Raw genomic sequence first — 20624 nt, forward strand, 5'->3', positions numbered from 1 at the left:
ACAACAGACGTGCTTTGTCCATTTAAACTGAAGTCGTCAGCAGAGTAACCAGCTATGAACAGAAAATTTGCAAGTGCATTAATGAGAGTCCACTGGTCAGTGTCTTTGGTCTGTGTAGTGTTTATATTTGAGCTGAAGGGAACCAAATCTTTCCAGGGTTCACTTGCAAGCAGACTGAGACCCATCTCTTGTCTACGCGTTCGGATGATCGTGTTCAAACTTAAGCAAACAAACTGTACTAGCAGATCAAATACACCAGAGTTCCTTTTAACCGACTCAAACATGACAAGTGTGAACACATCTAGAGATTTTAATTCCTCAATATTTCTTGAAATTCAGTATTTGAATAGACAAACTAGAGCTGTCCAATCTAGTCGAGAGCATGAATTGATGGAACTTGCTCGGATGAGAGGCAAAATGTCTTTTTGTACAACCTAAACCTTTCATTTTTATGTTTTATATGATTTGTGTTTGTTTGTTTTATTCTGACTTGGCGCTGAATTACTAATAACTATTTTACCTCCATGTACCATTAAAGAAACCTTCAACCTTGAACCTTAAACATTCCAGTTGTGATGGATTCAATGCCCTGTGAATACAGTGACCTGATGAGGATTACAGAATCTAACCAACATTTTTAGGGAGAAATACACCTCCAGCAGTTGAACCTTGTCACACATGTCCTGGGCAAATCTTGCGAGATTTTAGTATATTTTGTGAGACCTGAGCTTAATTACTTTGACAGTTACATAATGTCCATTACACAAAAAAAAGTATGTCACGATATGCAGTTAGCACAAGTAGTTAAATCCTAAACCTTAGATTAACACTGACAAAATAAACAGTTCTAGTTTGTAGGGATGGGACTGAAATTTATATCGAGAAATATATATCAGTATACTGCCAGAACAATAGATGTCACAATATATTATTTGGCATATATACTGCATGTACAGAAGTATTTAGAAACTGATTTTTTTTTTTAATCCTAATTTTGCTTCTGATGTATGGAGAAACATATTGCATAATTTCCAGTTGTATTATTTTCCTAAAAGTATTATAATATATTTGCTAATTCACTGTTAATATCTAGTTGCTTTCTGCTGTAACATGGTTCTATCTACACTTTTGTTAAATTGCAACACCCACTTACTCTTCTGTTGTTTGGATACTTTACATTAGTTTTAAGCAATACTACAAATGTGGGTATTGAGCCAATACTAAATAGTTACAGGGGCCAGATTGGTCATACCAATACTGATACTTCCAATTTTTAAGATAATGGAAAAATAAATGTTTTGATTGCAGTTATAATCAGACAAAAACACAGGATGGTGGTGTAAAAATATCAATTAAATATTCTTTAAAATTCTTCTTATTTCCTTATTCCCTTTGTAAAAAATACATTCAACAGTGCAAATTAACTAAACAAAAGCAAAAACTGATTTAAATCCTTTGGGTTTTACAATTTGGGAATAATAAAAAGTATTGATTTAATCGTAGATCCAACAATAAACCAATACTATATTTGGTGTCCCTACCGTCAACCCACCCCAGTTTACGTTCAAGAGCGCTAGCTTGGCAGTTAGCAAAGCTTATTGTATCCTCCTACACACTACACCAGGGGTGGGCAATTAATTTTTACCGGGGGCCGCATAAGCAACCCGAGCACTGCTGGAGGGCCACACGACAATATTTCAATTAAATTTTGCTCAATATTATTTTTTATATACCGTAAGATAAATAATAATGATGATAATAATAATAACAATTAATAATAATACCAATAATTTCATTTAACCTAACTTAACTTTATACAAAAGCAGATTGCTTTTGATGGTTTTATTTTTATCACTGTTTTACACAACACTTCCTGATGAATTATACATTGCAAGAATGTCCATTTCTGCACATGGTTAATTTCTGTCACTTTATCCTGCATTATCCAACATTTTTCCCCGTCAGATTTGGACAACCATCTGTTGTTAAAAATCGTTTTTAATCATATTTATTTTATATAGTTTTTTTATATTGGTTTTATATGTAATTATTTTTTTCTTTTTATTCAGTCATTGGTGGAACTAAGGATAATATTTGAATATTGTTTTTAATATTGTTGTGCAGCACTTTGGAAACATTTTGTTGTTTAAATGTGCTATATAAATAAAGTGGATTGGATTGGATTGTCACACCTGCCAGCTTGTCCCATTTCAGTCCTAACATGTCCAAAAACGCATTTACCTATGTGAACAAGTCATTACCTGTGGTTGTCTCTTTAATTGACTGCATGGCTGCCAGCTCCTTCGTGATTTGAAAGTCTGCAGTTATCCCACGTAAGAAGAAGAGCAGCTGGAGGTGTCACGTACATCGCAGCTCTCATCCAAAGTTAGCGAAAAACAGTCCATGTCTCCGGGCATATCAGCGCAACAGAGTCCAATAAGCACTCCTTATTAAACTCCCCGTCAGAAAACGCCTTACTTTTTCTGGCGCTTTTGTGAGAAATGACGAAACTCGTCCTGACAGCTGCATCTCTGGGGGTGTGAAATATGGCAAAAAGTCCTTGTTGGGTTTGCAGTTTTACCATCAACGCATCAGCCTCCCTTGCGCGCGCTTCATCAGACAGATTCCGGTATTTTCCCTCGTGCTTCGTCATGTAGTGGCGATTCAAATAATATTCTTTAAACACAGCAACCTGTGTACCACAAATTAAGCACACGGCTTTACCTTTAATTTATGTAGAGAAATACTTGGCAGTCCATGTCTTGTTGAAAATACGCCATTCCTCATCAACTTTTCTCTTTTCAGCGTCTCATCACTTGTCGCTGTGCACCTCCACGCACAGGTTACACACGGACATACGCCCATAAATAACACATTTCAAAATAAAAGCAGCACAGTTGTATTGCGCGCACGACAGATGTTTTTTAAACTTTATTTTGTAATTTGTGAATGCGCTGTTCAGTTCACTCACAATCGTACACGCGCATACGTCCACACGGAAGTAATACAAATAACGCTTTTCAAAACAAAAGCAGCACCGTTGTATTGCACACTCGACATAGATACTTTATTAAATTTATTTTGTAATTTATGATTGGCCTCACGCGGGCCGGACAGGGGTGCACAAAGGGCCGGATGCGGCCCGCGGGGCGCAGAATGCCCAGGTCTGCACTACACACACGGTGTGTAGCTGTCAAATTTGCGGTACACACCCACAATGTGTCTTCAACATGCATTGTTACGATGTGACGACAGTATTAAAAACACTATTGGATATCGTCTAAATCGCACAACCTGCTGAGGTGATATCTTGTGAATGTTCAAGATTTAAAATGCATCTCATGTTTAATTTAATTAAATATGGTGCAAGCCAACAAAAAAAAAACAAGCTAGAGTTCGAACCCTCCTGATCTACAGGGTTTTAACTTGCTTTTTTCTTTGTTGATTTTTGAAGCGTGTGTATTATGTGACCAAAAGGGCACCAGTGATGCCAAGCACAGAACAGGAACTTGTAGGAATTAAAGTTAAGTGACACAGTCCTGGCTGCTTGTCACAATATATGGCCTTTAACAGACCTGGGCAAAATGCGGCCGTTATGATTTTCAATCCAGTCTGTCGGACCTTCTACATTACTTTTTTTTACAAAAAACATCAAAACTGTAGCCGCCATTATGATGTGCAGTGCAGTTTTTAAATACTGTAAGTCTTGATCTATAGAAAGTATTTCAATAGTCGAGATCTGCGCTTTTGAGTGTTATAGGAGTTATTACGGTAATCTACGTCACAGCAGCTCAGACTAGGAACAAAGCAGAGTGGGCGGGGTTTGTTTTCAGAGCAGCCAGCCCGAAACGCATGTGTCAGAAACAGATGCGGAAGCAGATTTTTAAAACAAATGTCTGCATAAAAGTGATAATATCTCATACTGTAGGTTCATATTTTGCTGTTTGTTACATTTTTGGTGTGTTTTGCTTGATTGTAAAAGATACACAACTATCGAGGAGCTGGTCTGAGAAGTTAAAAGGTGTTCATATTTTGTTAATATTCAGTGTTTTATTGTTCATAGTTAATATTGTAAATCCCACTTTCTTTATTTTCATGTACATTTTGGGTGTTCCATTCAGTAAAAAACTGTAAAATTCCATTCCGTTTTTTTGAGGTGGTCTGTCATAACGTTTTTAGAACTCTAATCGGACATTGTGACTTTTGGTATTAGTGTTCAGGAAAAACAGGGATCCAAACACACATACTGTGCAGCAGGTGTTTACAGCTAAATGTGTACATATCATTTATACACACATACACCTTGGCCCCCTAGACACATTTTTTCTCTCAATGGTGACCCCCGAGTCAAAATATTTGCCCAGCTCTGGCCTATGAAGTACAACTTTTTGTCACTTAGGTCGACCAGTTAATTCTTGTTTGGAATTGTGACCTCACACGGGTCGATGCATCCATATACGTCGTCACATAGGATTGATGTGAATCAAGCGCTTACATCATCGGTGTTTCCTCCTTCCCCCCATCTGGTCTGACTCATTCCATTACCCAGCATTCCCTCCACGTCTTGTCAGGCCAGACGTGAGCTTTACGGGAATACCGCTGCGAAATCATCACCGGGCCTCGGCTTTGTGAATCAGCGGAACACGCTGGAAACATTCACACACTCTAACCCCCTCCGCAGGCAGCGACGGTACCCTCTTGTGCACTCATAACTCATTGCACAGTCACACAAAGACATGTGCTGTCTCGGGGGGATTTACTAACTTCCGAACAATAAAGTTACTCCCATTGCGCACGCAAGTCTAATTCATGATTATACATAATAGAAGAAACACCAAATGTTCCCAAAAGGATAGATTTGCGGTTCATATTGAAGCCTAGCATTACATTCATTACTATTCAGCATTCCCCGCCTCTAAAAGTAAAATGGACGCTTGATAAAAATTGATCTTTTAATATCACATCTAATTCTGTCCATTAGATAAGTGCTGACTTTTACATGTAGTCGAGTGTCAAATGCTCATAGATAGCCTTAGCCTTTAACCAATCACAGAGAGGAACATTAGAAGCAGCCTCAAAGCAATTACAACCCCAATCATTGGGCAATTTAAGACGCTGAAAGCCATTTAGAGAGATGTAAAAAAAATAAATCTATACCCCAAGTCTTGCAATTATAGCTGGATAAATATTTATGCCAAAAAGATCTTGCTGACTTTCTACAGAAAGTCAATATAGCTCATTTGACAGCACTAATTAAAATACATGTTTTTTAAAATTTTGATAAATACACAATATAAATATAGTTTTCTAAACCTTAGGAATTTTGGTAGCATCGTTTTAGCTTTGCAGCACAATGCTTCACACTACTTTCTATTTAAACTTCACTGTAAACGTCAGCTTTACAGATGCCATGTAGTCATCTATCGTGACCCATGGTGGTATCAGTTACATATACCTTTTTATTTTTTGACAGGAAAGGGGGGGCTTCTATTTGAGGTGTAGTGTTTATTTATTCACAGCACACCTGGAAATTTAGGCCAGTTTTTCAGGAAATATGTTTAAAAAAAACAATGCATTATGAACTGGTATGACTTGGTTTGATTAGTTACGCATAATTGATAACATAGTGATTATTAGAGGTGCAACGATTCGTCGAAAAACAAATCTAAGCAAATTTAAGCGCAGAATGACTTCAAATCCCTTTATTGTCTCTCAACGCATTTTAGGCAGTTTGAGTCCAAGTAGCATAGTTGATCTGGTAGTGACACGCTGCAAAAGTAAACAAGCCAATATGGAAGACGCTTTACAGCACGTTGGTGTTCCAAGAGGAAATTTGAGTACAAAAAAAACATGGCGGAACTGTCGACCCACATAAAGTGTTATTTATATTTTGCAGGAAGGAGTTTTTCTTTTCACCGAACCACTTTCACCTTAAAATGACGAATTAATAACACAAAAGGAGTAACAGGTCGACGTTAAAGTGGATAAATGTTTTAGAAAAAACATGAACATGATGTTAAAATGTTTTAATAAACATGTTAAGTGCATACATAGTCCCTTTTTTCTTAAACCTGTTAAAAAAAACACCATTAATATACCATAGATTAAGAATATTGATAATCATATTTAATCCAAAATAATCCACAGCAATTTTTTACTAATCTGATTTAAGTGGTCATATGACAGCACTAATTGAAATATAACAAGTTTTTTTAAATTATGATAAATACACAATATACATATAGTTTTCTAAACCTGGGTAATTTTGGTGGTGGCATCTTTTGTCAGCTTTGCAGCACAATGCTTCACACTACTTTCTATTTAAACTCCACAGTAAACTTCAGTTTTACAGATGTCATGTAGGCATCTATCGTGACCCATGGTGGTATCAGTTACATATACCTTTGTATTTTTCGACAGGAAAGGATGGGGCTTCTATTTGGAAATTAAGACCACTTTGTCAGGAAAAAAGATAAAAAAAACAATGCATTATGAACTGGTATGAGTTGGTTTGATTAGTTACGCATACTTTATAGCATAGTGATTATTAGAGGTGCAACGATTCGTCGAAAAACAAATCGATGATAAAATGTTTTGACTGACAAAATGTTTAAATGTTGTCGATGATAGTCTGTGACATCATCGCTGGTGTTTTTCCGGAAATAAACATGCGACCGGTGACCAAGGAGCAACAGAAAGTGAAAAATGTCTTGAGCCACTGCAAAAATTAAAACAAAACACATCAAAGACACAAATAATTTGTTCTATTTGCAAAGCGAAATTGGCTTTACATGGCAGTACATCTAAAATGCGGTAAAATTTAAAGCGAGACATATCAGACATCTGGAGGATGCAGTCTACAACTGTCCTCAGTAAGATAGTTAGTTTGTTAGCTAGCTAGCTAACAACAGAGAAATGGAGTTTTGTGAAAAATTGATTTAACTATCATTTTACCAAAGTCTGCCAGCTAAAATGTGTGCAGCTTTCTTACCACATTGTCATTATCACAAAGTGTTCTATTCTTTTTGAATAAGCTGGAGTTGGTGTTGTTTTGTTGTTATTGCTGCTATTTTGACTGTCCTTTGTTTACATTTAAAAATATTCTTTGTTTTTATTTGCATTTTGTCTGCCTTTGTTTTTAAATGGAGAAAACTGACTTATTATCAGAAATATAAATAGAGCCACAGAGTTTTGTTATATTCCTCAACATTTTCTTATTTGGACAAAAGTTTAATAGAGTTATTGTTATCAGTTATTAGTTTTGTAACAGCAACACAGTAACAGTATAAGTAATAATTTCTGAATGAAGTAGTCATCTTTATTGTCTCAATTGTTGTTTAGCACATACCTAAATATATATCAAGATGAATTTAAAAGCCGATGCCAAATTTGGAGCGACCTAATAGGTGTACGTTTCATAGTCGATTAATCACAAAGATATAGTCAATGACTATAGTCGATTTGACTCGACTATTAAAACAGTCCTTAGTTGCAGCCGTAGTGCGTATGGGAAAGTGGGATGCATGACGACAAGGCAAGGGGATCCAATCCCAAAAAGAAGACCATTACTCATCCTTTTATAGGTTGAGTCAATAAACAGACAGACAAGGTCCGAATGTGTCGGATAGAAAAAGGTGAGCCAATCACTGCTCTGTACCTCAAACAATTTTCCACCAGAGCTCAAGCAAGGTATCGAATGATGCGAGAAGGCACGCTTCACTCAAAACCAGATATTCTTTTTGTCAATGTGGGGGTCAAGTGTGTAAATATTTTTTCTGGGGGGTACTCACGGGCACTTGTATTTATAGCACAGCGGATAAAAGCGAATCGGCATACAGGAAATGTGTCCCCACATTGAATAAAATCATCAAGCATGCACTTGCATTATGTATTTTGTAGTCCTGGTATATTTCCAGTGTAATAACTGATGGTCTCAGGATAAAGAAAGCACAAAGTAAGAATTCCACTGCTTTGATTTATTCCCACATATGACAATAAAGCCTTTGAATCCTGGAATCCCACTGTCTTACTTCCATGGGGATAAACACCACAGCCGAAGTTTGTTCAACGTTTCCTGCCCCTATGAGTCTATACTAACGGCTGAGAGGGCAGTTTAAATTCCAGCTCCATATCCCCCCAGAAGGCAAGGATGTAATATGATCAATGTGAAATGAGGCATGCTACAAAAGGATGATGAGAACCGGGATCAGCTTCACCAATGCACTTCCATGTTTGACCATAATACTTTAAAACAACAAATCCCCGGAATTAACGCTAATATAGGAGAAAAGCAACGAGAACAACTATGGCAAACGTCGAGCTGAACAGATTTACAACTTCTAAACCGTTTAAAGTCTTGCGTGTTTTGATGAAGGGAGCAGATGTCGGGTCATGTTTTTTATCACTCTGTGGGAGGCTAAAAAACAAATGCAATACATCAACCCACGAGATATCAAAATGGTTTGCTTTGCAGAGGAATTGAGGACAAACAAACGCACACGAATACATGTGACTTCCTCAGTGTCAATCGGCATTGACGATTGACAGGAGTTCAAAAGCATCACAATATAGGACAATGGGACGATTCTTTTTTTGGGGGGGGGGGGGGGATCGGGGGGTGGAGGGTCCGCAGAACGATGTTATAGACTGTTCAGAGGACACATGGTTTGTGTTTGGCAAGAAAAAGAAACAATAATCAAATATGTTGATCCCATTCTTGCTGCAAGGATGACTGCTAATATAAAAGTCTGTTCCGTCTAATCATGATTTAGGATTGGGTAATTACCTCCGTTCTCTCTTGAGTTCTCTCGCACACACACACACACACACACACACACACACACACACACACACACACACACAACTAAACATGATGGAGCATCTTGCACAGAATGCCCGCTTTCCACTGTAGATACTTTCCTTGTAACAGGGGCCACTTCTTCCATGCAAATGTAATGATGTACGCATGCATGCTGTAAACTCTATGAATACCTGTTTAACAACCCAAGTCTTGTCCCGTTTGAAATGCATCTTTTACCCTTAAACAGCATAATACATACCTCGCCAGAATCAAATGCGATGGGTATGTTGTTGACTTATATGAATAAACGGCGTATCTTAAATTGACACCAGATTTCTCACCTTAAGGTGTCCCCAAAAAAAAGAACATAATTCGAAAATACTGTATAGTAACTACAAGTCCTACAATGGCAAACAATATTTTATGTTAACTTGAAAAAATATGTAAATTGCCAATATAATCAAACAAATATAGATTTTGTAAACAATTTTTACAAAACTTTCACAATGTTTAATGCGCACACTGTCTACGCTCGTTCTGTATACGTGGGTATTTAGCCCTTCACTACAATCTGACACATTTACATGTTATATGTTAATGTTCATTGTCCTTTGGAACAAATAAAGATACAATACTAATACAGCATTCTCCAGCACTTTAGTGGGTTTTTATACATCTAGTTAAAATTTGAGATCATACCAGCTAGAATTTGTAATTAGACTATGACAGGATTTTTGGGAGACCCTGTATTTGATGCTTTAACACAGGGGTAGGGAACCTACAGCTCTAGAGCCAGATGTGGCTCTTTTGATGACTGCATCTGGCTCTCAGATAAATCTTAGCTGACATTGCTTATCACGATAAGTAATGAATAGCAACGTTCAAAATATAAAACATTCTCATGCAATTTAGTCCGTCCATCCATTTTGTACCGCACCTGTTCAAGATGTCGTATTAATGGTAAGAAGTATTTTATTTATTATTGCTTAGCTTCGGAATAACAATGTTATTAAAAAGAATAAGAGGCTTATTATACTCTAAACATGTTGGTCTGACTTTAAAATGCACGCATTTAGTTGTATTCAGTGTTAAAAAAAATATGTCTCACGGAAATACATTTTAAAACTTTCGGGGCTCTCTCAGCCAAAAAGGTTCCCGACCCCTGCTTTAACAGAACACCCAACACCTGGCATCTGTAAAGCTGCAGTGTACGTGTGACATTTAAAGAGATGCCGTCTTCTCACCTACAATTTTACTGAATAATCCGTGCATGATAATAGGGTACAACGTGGAATCAATGTGGAATTCCCAAAGCAATTGCACTGCGTAGTTATTAAAATGTAAGAACATTTATTTTTTCAGTTTTATGGGGAAAAAAGACAAGTTTTGGTATTTCCAGTTAAATAAATGCACATTTCATGCTTGATATTTGTTTGTTTTTTTATGTGGCTAATATAGTATAGCCAATGTTGATTGGAAAAAAAAGGATGCACTGTTTTGCATTTAAGTGTTTGCAAAAAAGAAAACACATATTTAGCATCTTACCTTGCAGTGGTGGGAACGTGAAGCAGGAGCGTGGAGCTTTGGCGGCTACGTGTACTTTACGTTTGGGGCTGCTGTCATCGTGGTGGTGGTGCTGGTGTGGGCTCCGGTAAATCTGAGCCGCTCCGTAGCTCGCGGCTCCGGCTCGCCGCGCGCATGTCTCGGCCCTGCCGCCGTACGCCGAGCGCGTCTGGCCGGCTCCGAAGTCGCTGAAGGCGGGCGTCTGAAAGTGGCTCACCATCCCGGACAGCGGCGCGGAGTTCTGCATCGAAACGTCGGCTTCATCCGATTAAATGCTTCTTGCATTACCTTACAGGATTTGAAAAAAAAAAAAAAAAAACGAGTTATTTCTTGGAACTTTAAAAAAAAAAAGTCGGATAAAGTATTGATAGGTAACGCCTACCTCATTATCAGACCCTTACGAAGAAATAAAGGTGGGAATGCGCATGTGCAAGGACATCTAATTGCAAGACGTCTGTGAGGCTGATCGATAGCATCCTTTCTGAGGATCAGCATCACCTTCCTCCTTCTCCCTTTCTTTCTTTCTCTCCTGGTTGTGATTGACACCAGATATCCAGCATTCAGGCGCACCAATGGCGGCGGTGCATCTTCTGTGGGGGGATGAGATGTTGCAAATAATGTCAATGCAACACTCTGCTGTACACTTTTAAAGTTAAAGTACCAATGATTGCCACACACACACACTAGTTGTGGTGAGACTATTCTCTGCATTTGACCCATCACCCTCACCCCCTGGGAGGTGAGGGGAGCAGTGAGCAGCAGCGGTGGCCGCGCCCGGGAATCATTTTTGGTGATTTAACTCCCAATTCCAACCCTTGATGCTGAGTGCCAAACAGGGAGGTAATGGGTCCCATATTTATAGTCTTTGGTATGACTCGGCCGGGGTTCGAACTCACGACCTACAGATCTCAGGGCGGACACTCTTAACCACTAGGAAACAAATAATACCATGCTTATGAATATGCTCACAAATAACAATATTTAAGTATTTTATATTTTAAAAAGAACAGATGTTGCTTGGAGCCTTCAAGTATATAAACAATATTGTTCTTGATATTCTCTCAAAATGATGGCGGTGCGTCAACGTCATGTAGTTTCACATGAACTAAGCCAATAAACAGGCAAAAATATATATTTCAAGACAAATCTTTATGTTTTTATTTGTTATTAGCATCAACATTTCAGGGTTTTCTGTTGACATTATGCCTTTTGACTTATTTTTTGCCCACAAGCCCATAAAAAAGAGTTGCGGGCCACACTTTGAACACCACAGGTTTATTTATTTCACCAGGGAAAAAAATTATTTAAAAAAAAGGTACCAATGATTGTCACACACACACTAGGTGTGGTGAGATTATCCTCTGCATTTGACCCATCACCCTCACCCCCCTGGGAGGTGAGGGGAGCAGTGAGCAGCAGCGGTGGCCGCGCCCGGGAATCATTTTGGTGATTTAACCCTCAATTCCAACCATTGATGATGAGTGCCAAGCAGGGAGGTAATGGGTCCCTATTTATAGTCTTTGGTATGACTCGGCCGGGGTTTGAACTCACGACCTACCTACTCTAACCACTACTTCACCGATACTGTACATCAAAACACTAGCAAGATGTTTACGCTGGCCAAAGTTCCTCTGTAGGAGGAGCACTCTGCTGTTGACAAAAACGAATTAAAGATCCTCTAAGTCAGTGGTTGTCCAATTTTTTTCATCCATACCAGTGTTTTTCAACCACTGTGTGAGATACAGTCTGGTGTGACCTGGGAGATTATGTAATTTCACCTATTTGGGTTAAAAATGTTTTTTGCAAACCGGTGATTATAATCCGCAAATAATGTGCCGTTGTTGAGTGTCTGCGGTGTCTAGAGCTCGGCAGAGTAACCATGTAATACTCTTCCATATCAGTAGGTGGCAGCAGGTAGCTAATTGCTTTGTAGATGTTTGTCGTGATCACAATTTGCAGACGACAGCGAGAGGCAGGGTGCAGGTAAAAAGGTATCTATAGCTTAAACCAAAAACAAACAAAAGGCAAGTGACTCTAAGAAAAGGCGTTGAAGATAAGGGAAGGCTATGCAAAACTGAACTGGCTACAAAATAAACAAAAACAGAATGCTGGACAACAGCAAAGACTTACAGCGTTCGGAGCAAAGACATGACAATCAACAATTCCCACACAAAGAAGGATTAAAAACAATTTAAATAGTCTTGATTGCTAAAACGAACTGTTTAAACTGTTTTGAACTTTTTAACTGCCTTTTTATCTAACAAATTGCTCTTAAGATAATTTGTATCTGCTTTTTCTATGTGCATATATATATACATATATATATATATAAGTGTGTGTGTGTGTGTGTGTGTGTGTGTGTGTGTGTGTGTGTATTTCACCTTTGTTTTAAATTATATATTTTAGTCTGTCCTTTGCCTGTATTTCTTTGTGATGTTCAGCCCTTTGTTTTTCAACTGTGGTTGTTTTTAGAGGGTTTTATAAATAAAGTTGGCATGGTATAAGTTGGTAAAACAAAGCAGGTGCGGGGAATAGCGCTCAAAGGAAGACAAGAAAATGCTGCAGGAAAATACCAACAAAACAGGAAGAGCCATAAAAATAGAAGCGCAAAACAAGAACTAAAACACTACACACAGATAAACACCAAAAAACTCAAAATATGTCACGATGTGATGTGACAGGTAGTGAGAGTAGAGCTACTTTGAGACAAGAGCTATATTGATGCATGATTGGTTATGGTTTAAATTCATATCCAACAATTGCGGGAACAACTTTTTACTGTCAATATCGGCTGCTGAGTTTCATTTTTAAATTTTTCTGCTGGTGGTGTGCCTCCGCATTTTTTCAATGAAAAGAAAATGTGCCTTGGCTCAAAAAAGGTTGAAAAACACTGACCTATACCACCTCAGAAAACACTTGGCTCTCCAAGTACCACCTAAAGACCAACAATAAATTACAGTAGCATAGTAGGCCTAAGTATTCATTAAAAACAAGGCAGAAGTTTTATTTAACATGTATATTTAATATGTTGGCCACTGTAACATTACACACAGTTTGAACAGTAACACTGTTTATTTAATTAAGTGATTATTTGGCATACCGCTAGATAAAGCCCACCTACCAAAGTTTGAGAATCACTGCTCTATGTTAAGTTCAAGTTCAAGTTAAAGTACCAATGATTGTCACACACACACACACACTAGGTGTGGTGAAATTTGTCTTCTGCATTTGACCATCCCCTTGTTCACCCCCTGGGAGGTGAGGGGAGCAGTGGGCAGCAGTGGTGCCACGCCCGGGAATAATTTTTGGTGATTTAACCCCCAATTTCAACCCTTGATGAGTGCCAAGCAGGGAGGGGTCCCATTTTTATAGTCTTTGGTATGACTCGGCCGGGGTTTGAACTCACAACCTACCGATCTCAGGGTGGACACTCTAACCACTAGGCCACTAAGTAGGTTTCCTAACTAAGAAAGTGATTCCTAACTAAGAAAAATGCATCTTTTGGAATTTGTTATCTGGTCTGAAAACTATAATTTAGTTATTTATTGTTCATGTGTCCATGCCAGCAATGCACGGTGACAGGCAGAGCTTACTTTTTCCATTTCCGGTATTGGCCGATGCTGATATTGATCAGGTACGATATCAGCACAAATCATCTATACAGTAATCCCTTGTTTGCCACCGTTAATTGGTTCCGGACATGATCGCCAGAAATACATTTCTGCAAAGTAGCAATCATTTATTAGAATTGTTTTTAAAACTACCTTTACTACCTTCTAAAAACATTTAACATTTTTAGAGCCCACTACACATGAAATAATACCATACACCAGTATTTTTTGGTACTGGTTCCTAATTGGTCCAGGAGGGCCGTTAAGATTCTGGACAAATGATACGGCTATCTGTATTTTTTTTTTTAGCTCGCCATCGTAATTATGACACGCTGTCACATTCACTTCAGATGGCGCTGCTATATGCATAAAGAATCAGCTTGGGATAATGACAAATAAGTAAGAAACGCCACACCAAAGTTTGTAACGCAAAAATATTTCCTCCTAGTCCCTTAAAGTCACGCACGCTACTAAGAGTTAATATTGGTTTAAAGTGATCGCGCTTTACTGACGACCCGCACTATCGCGCTTCAGCGATCCAGTAATCCACAGGCCAATATTAATCCATTTAAAAATTTGAAAAATGGAAGTACTATAATAATCAATGAAGTTGCTTTGAAGCAATATAGCATCCGCTAACAGGTCTCTATAGTCGCCGACTGACGTCACTCCATTGCACCGCATTTCAAAACACACCTTGCTTAAATGTGTTTTAATTCGTTCTGTCACTTGACTCTACAAACTAGACTATCAAGCATTACACTTGCTCACCCAGTCTTTTTATTTATATCGCACGCACTACACAAACATCAGTAGCTGTCAACACTCAATATGGTCTCCGGTCCGTCACTCAAATACGTCCATCTGCAACATAAACACAAATAACAATTTCTATTGTTACAAAATGCACACCCACCTAACATGCTAGTTGACTGTATTGAAGTATATTTTATATTTGATATAGCATGTAAAAGGTCTGTGCTTTGCACATGGATACAATACATAATATTATGTAAAGCTGAGTGTAATTGCAAATAATAGAAACACATTGATGGATTTGTGTGGTGTGTACAAGATGATGACATGACAATTGCATTGCACTTCGCACTACACATAGTTGACTTGTTTAAGACTTAAAAAGCAGGTATTGATAAAAGACTTCTCTGCTGTGCAATTTTACACGATGTTGGTGGTGTACAACCTCTTGTGCTTATAACAATGGTAATAAAAACACATCTTTTTAACACCATATACATATAGTACCAGTAAGAGTACCAATGAATACCAGTATTGATAAAATCGTTACGATAAACATCCCTACCAGTTAGTCACCTTAACAATCTTTTAATCCAATATGGTAGAATCTCGGTATTATCTTCGACCCAACTCTCTCATTTGAGTCACACATTTAGAGTGTTACTAAAACAGCCTTCTTTTATTTCCGTAACATCGCTAAAATGTGTCCCATTTTGTCCACCACCGACGCTGAGATCATTATTCATGCGTTCGTTACGTCTCGTCTTGATTACTGTAACATATTATTTTCGGGTCTCCCTATGTCGAGCAGTAAAAGATAACAGTTGGTACAAAATGCGGCTGCTAGACTTTTGACAAGAACAAGAAAGTTTGATCATATTACGCCTATACTGGCCCACCTGCACTGGCTTCCTGTGCACTTAGGATGCAACTTTAAGGTTTTAGTACTTACATATAAAATACTAAACAGTCTAGTTCCATCTTATCTTTCAGATTGTATTGTACCATATGTCCCGGCCAGAAATCTGCTTTTTGAGAACTCTGGCTTATTAGTGATTCCCAGAGCACAAAAAAAGTCTGCGGGCAATAGACCGTTTTCTATTCGGGCTCCAGTACTCTGGAATGCCCCACCGGTAACAGTTAGAGATGCTACCTCAGCAGAAGCCTTTAAGTCCCATCTTAAAACTCCCTTATAAACCCTAACCTTTAAAAATGGGCCCATTTTTAGTCCAGTTAATCTGCCGTCTCTCTACATCAGTTGGTGATATCTCTGCGCTGCTGACTTGTCTACATACTATGAACTGGACTCTCACGTTATTAACTGTATCCACTCGGCATCCATTGCACCAGTCACCCAATGGGAGTCCCCACATCTGCAGTCCCTTGCAAGGTTTCTAGTTGTCCCCAATGTGTGAAGTTTTTTCTTGGCCTGATGTGGGCCGAGTATGTCATTGTGGCTTGTGCAGCCCTTTGAGACATTTGTAATTAAGGGCTGTATAAGTAAACCTATGAATGATTGATTGATTGATAATGCTGACTGAGGCTGAGCCAACCAGTGGCCACAATACTGAACAGAGTGCTTTGATTGGTTTGGTCTCATCTAATGGCCAATAATATGTAGTATTGACATTTTAACAGGAGCTCTGCTGATTTTAGAAAACTTTCTGAAAACCGATGTCAAAGATTCTCGATGTGATGCGCCACATTGGGGGTTTTTTAACGGACAATACTGCAAAAATGAAAGTTAAAGATCCTCTATGTTAGGAACTATTAGGATGCTATTTTTAAGAACCTACAGTCAAAACACTGGTCAAAGATTCTCTATGGTTCTGTGGACTAACCCTGCTTTAAATCAATACATACATCTGTGGATTAGCTGTTTTGATTTACACTGTCAGATCGGAGTTCATTTGACAGTATGTGTATTAGTGTGGTTGTAGTTTTGGTGTCTAATATTTTGCATGGTTATCTGGCAACATTTTTGAAAAATTCAACCAAAACCAGCATTATTGGTAATTTTGTTACTTGACATTTTGAATTAGCGTTGAAAAAATAAATATTATTCATAATTTCTTATTAAATTGCATTAAATAACTAGTCAAGTGTGTTTAGATAAGAGAGAAAAAGCCAGTTACTATTTTCCAGCACCTCTATATGCTGTTATGCAGCGCCATCTGGCGGCTATGACGTGAAAGTCCCCCATTTGCAGCAAATAATATGCTGTTGGGTTTGTGTGAGCGTGCACTGCTTTCTAAAAAGGGTGTGTGTTCGTTGACATGGTGTCACAATCTGGACTGAACGTTGCCTGACTGGAAGAACTGGATCTGATGTTGCCTTTGTGGGAGTTGGAAAACTGGAACTTGAAACAATTGTTTGAGTAAGGGTCTAACTGTCCCCCTCATAAAACCTTTATTAAGTGTATTCTGTACTGTTTTGTGAAAAATCCATCCATCCATTTTGTACCGCTTGTCTCTTTCAGGATTGCGGGGGGCTGGAGCCTATCCCGTGCAACTGCACTCGGGTGGAAGGCAGGGTACACCCTAGACCAGGGGTCGGCAACCCAAAATGTTGAAAGAGCCACATTGGACCAAAAATACAAAAAAAAATCTGTCTGGAGCAGCAAAAAATTAAAAGCCGTATGTAAGTCTTATAATGAAGGCAACACATGACAAAGGTGTCTATATTAGCTACAATAGCCTACTATCAAAATGACTATGTGTCGCAGGCTGAAGCAAATCTTCCTTGAAAGAAATGTTGAAATGTAATATTTATTCTACACATTTTTACAACATTAGAAACCCTTAGTAATTCAGAGGCTACTCAGAAAGTGAGATAACTCCTGGACATTACTGGCTTTTAATGGCCAAAGGTATAGGTGTGTCCAAGTTTAAGGAAACGGCAGGCTGTCCTCTTTTAATAGATTTATTACAGTCTTTGGCAAGCTAGGTAATGTTTGCTGTGGTCTGGAACAACATGGGGACACAAACAACTATCAGAAATGCAGCCAATATTACATACAGATAATGTGTCATGAAACATGCAAAACTAAATTATATACAAAGAGGATGACAGTAAAGGATATTAAATGAGCTCAAATATACCTACAAATGAGACATAATGATGCAATATGTACATACAGCTAGCCTAAATAGCATGTTAGCATTGATTAGCTTGCAGTCATGCTCTGACTAAATATGCCTGATTAGCACTCCAACAAGTCAATAACATCAACAAAGCGCACCTTTGTGCATTCATGCACCGCATAAAATGTTTGATGGACAAAATGAGACAAAGAAGGAGTGGAAGATTTTACATGTAAACAAACTGTTGCGTTTGTTTGTATTTTCCCCCCATCTTTTTCCATTTTCAATCCTTCGCTGACCCCCGCCCTAGACAAGTTGCCATCTCATCGCAGGGCCAACACTGATAAACAACATTCACACTCACAGTCACACACTAGGGCTAATTTAGTCCACTGATGCAAAATTAAGTGCACCACATGGCTGCAACCAGCAGAGGCCCTGTTGATTCAGCCCCAATTGAGCCTCAACTAGTTTGCTATCAAAAGAAGTACAATAAATGACATCATCGATCAGCTATTATCCGATCAACATGCTGTATAAATTCTGAAAAATTATATTAGAAATGACACAAATGTCATTCCTATTTTAATTTGTAAACATGTGTAAAATAGATTAAACACAATGAAAATAAAGATAATGTCTACGTATGTTTGATGATGACATTGCTGGAGGCACTGTTGATTCAAACCTACAAGTTTGCGGTCAAAAGAAGTACAACAATCACGTCACCTAAGGATTATTGTACTATCTTACATCCAAGTCTTCCATTCTGATGAGTATACATAAATAAATATAGAAACATAGTGTCCTTAATAACAATCCAAGACATTTACCCAGTTTAAAAATGATTGACCATCATTCAAGTGTATAAATAAGTTAAACCGTTAAAGATAATAATGTACTCACCTCTTTGACCCACATTGCTGTGCTGGTGAGGCCATTCCCTTCACATGAAACAGCTTGTTTTCTGATGCCTACTCCATTTCGGTTTCATGATCTTCTACTCCTTCCATCGCTCTATGTTGGCATGAAAAAGGGAAAAGCAAGTTTGTGGAGTTGATCCTTCTTAAGCTGCCATTTAATAACTTGCTTACTAAAAATACAATTATTTTTAAAAAAAGAAAAAAAAATACAATTAGTACAAAAAATATTCAAAGGAAGACTAATGGAAACCTGTCCTATTTTGTTAAGTAAAATGCATTTCTACAGAACAGCAACCCCATTCAACCAATGTCAAAACATCAGGGTACAAATAAAGTTATCTAAATTAATTTGAATTGACAAGATCAAAAGATACAAAAAGAAAGTTAAGCAAAATGGGACATTCGAGGGTAGAGAAAGCACCCTAAAAGATGAATAAAGTATACAAATATACCAAAGCAAGCACTGTAGTGGTATTTTACTTACATGTTTGGTTCTGTGATGTGATTTCTTTACACATTAGCAACACCCAGCTAGCATTAAAATAGTACATTTTTAGCTATCTCCCACCAACTGTGACATTAAAAACATGTACATGTTTAAACATGTATTTTATACTCAAGCAAGTTTTAAATATTAACTAATTAAATCAATTATACTGTTGTGAAAAACAGCGGCAACATTAAAGTAAAATAACTCACTCCATAAATTTGTGTTTGCCACCTTCCTGTTTCTTATTTCCTTGCATGTTTGTCACACTTACATGTTTTAGATCATCAATCAAATGTATACATTGGTCAAAGACAACACAACTGAACACAAAATACAGCTTTTTAAATGAAGATTATTATTAAGGAAGACAAAAATCCAAATCTACATGGCCCAGTGTGAAAAACTGATTGACCAACTTGTTAACACAGAACTTAGATGTGGTTTATCACACATGAGTTCAATTTCTCTAGCCACACCCCAGCTTGACTATTGCAACACATTCTCTCAATTTTGAAATGATTTAGGACCTACCTGACAAAGTGAAGTAGACCAAAAGATCCCCTAAAGCTAGACATCATGCCGAGGTCTAAAGAAATTCAGGAACAAATGATAAATAAAGTATTCAGATGTATCAATCTGGAAGACGTTACAAAGTAATTTCTAAAGCTTTGGGTCTCCAGGGTACTACGGTTAGAGCCATTATCCACAAATGGCGAAAACCAGAGTGGCCGGTAAACTAAAATTACCCAAAGAGCACAGTGACGACTTATCTAAGAGGTCAAAAAAGACCCCACAACAACATCCAAAGAACTGCAGGCCTTCCTTGCCTCAGTTAAGGTCAGTGTTTATGGCTCTACTATACGAAAGACACTGGGTGAAAACGGCCTGCGTGGAAGAGTTCCAAGACAAAAATCATTGCTGATCAAAAAGAACATTAGGCTCATCTCAATTTTGCCAAAAAACATATTGATGATCCAGAATACCTTTGAGAGAATACTCTGTGGTCTGAAAAGAACAAATTGAACTTTTGGAAGGTCTCTTGGTGCAAAAGTAACACAGCATTTCAGAAAAAGAACATCAACCCACAGTCAAATTTGATGGTGGTAGTGTGATGATCTGGGGTTGTTTTGTTGCTTCAGGGCCTAGAAGACTTGCTGTAATAAATGGAACCATAAATTCTGCTGTCTAACAAAAATCCTGAAGGAGAATTTCCAGGCCTACCTGTTCATGACCTCTAGCTGAAGCGCACTTGAGTTCTGTAGCAGGACAAAGATCCAAAACACACCAGCAAGTTTACCTCTGAACGACTGAAGAAAAACAAAATTAAGACTTTGGAGTGGCTGAGTCAAAGTCCTGATCTGAATCCTATTGAGATGCTGTGGCATGACCTTTAAAAAG

The 20624-nt window shown here is 38.0% G+C and overlaps 1 protein-coding gene across 8 annotated transcripts in view; it reads right to left on the reverse strand.

The window, feature by feature from the left end:
• Nucleotides 1-20624, reverse strand: part of LOC133644590 (zinc finger protein GLIS1) — a 256829-nt gene that overhangs the window by 215725 nt on the left and 20480 nt on the right. For 6 of the 8 annotated variants that reach the window (XM_062039213.1, XM_062039209.1, XM_062039212.1 and 3 more), the window contains 3 exons: nucleotides 18720-18830; nucleotides 10746-10953; nucleotides 10346-10651 (listed from right to left, as the gene is read on the reverse strand). The exons of 1 other annotated variant lie outside the window; for it this stretch is intronic. In XM_062039213.1, the coding sequence (XP_061895197.1) occupies nucleotides 10346-10610 (265 nt within the window). In that variant the 5' untranslated portion in view covers nucleotides 10611-10651; nucleotides 10746-10953; nucleotides 18720-18830. Of the gene's footprint in view, nucleotides 1-10345; nucleotides 10652-10745; nucleotides 10954-14745; nucleotides 14839-18719; nucleotides 18831-20624 lie in introns of all 8 variants that reach the window. One more of the 8 variants, XM_062039210.1, reaches the window with a different exon arrangement.

The sequence above is a fragment of the Entelurus aequoreus genome, linkage group LG27 (genome assembly GCF_033978785.1).
Source record: "Entelurus aequoreus isolate RoL-2023_Sb linkage group LG27, RoL_Eaeq_v1.1, whole genome shotgun sequence".
In the NCBI taxonomy this organism is placed as follows: domain Eukaryota; kingdom Metazoa; phylum Chordata; class Actinopteri; order Syngnathiformes; family Syngnathidae; genus Entelurus; species Entelurus aequoreus.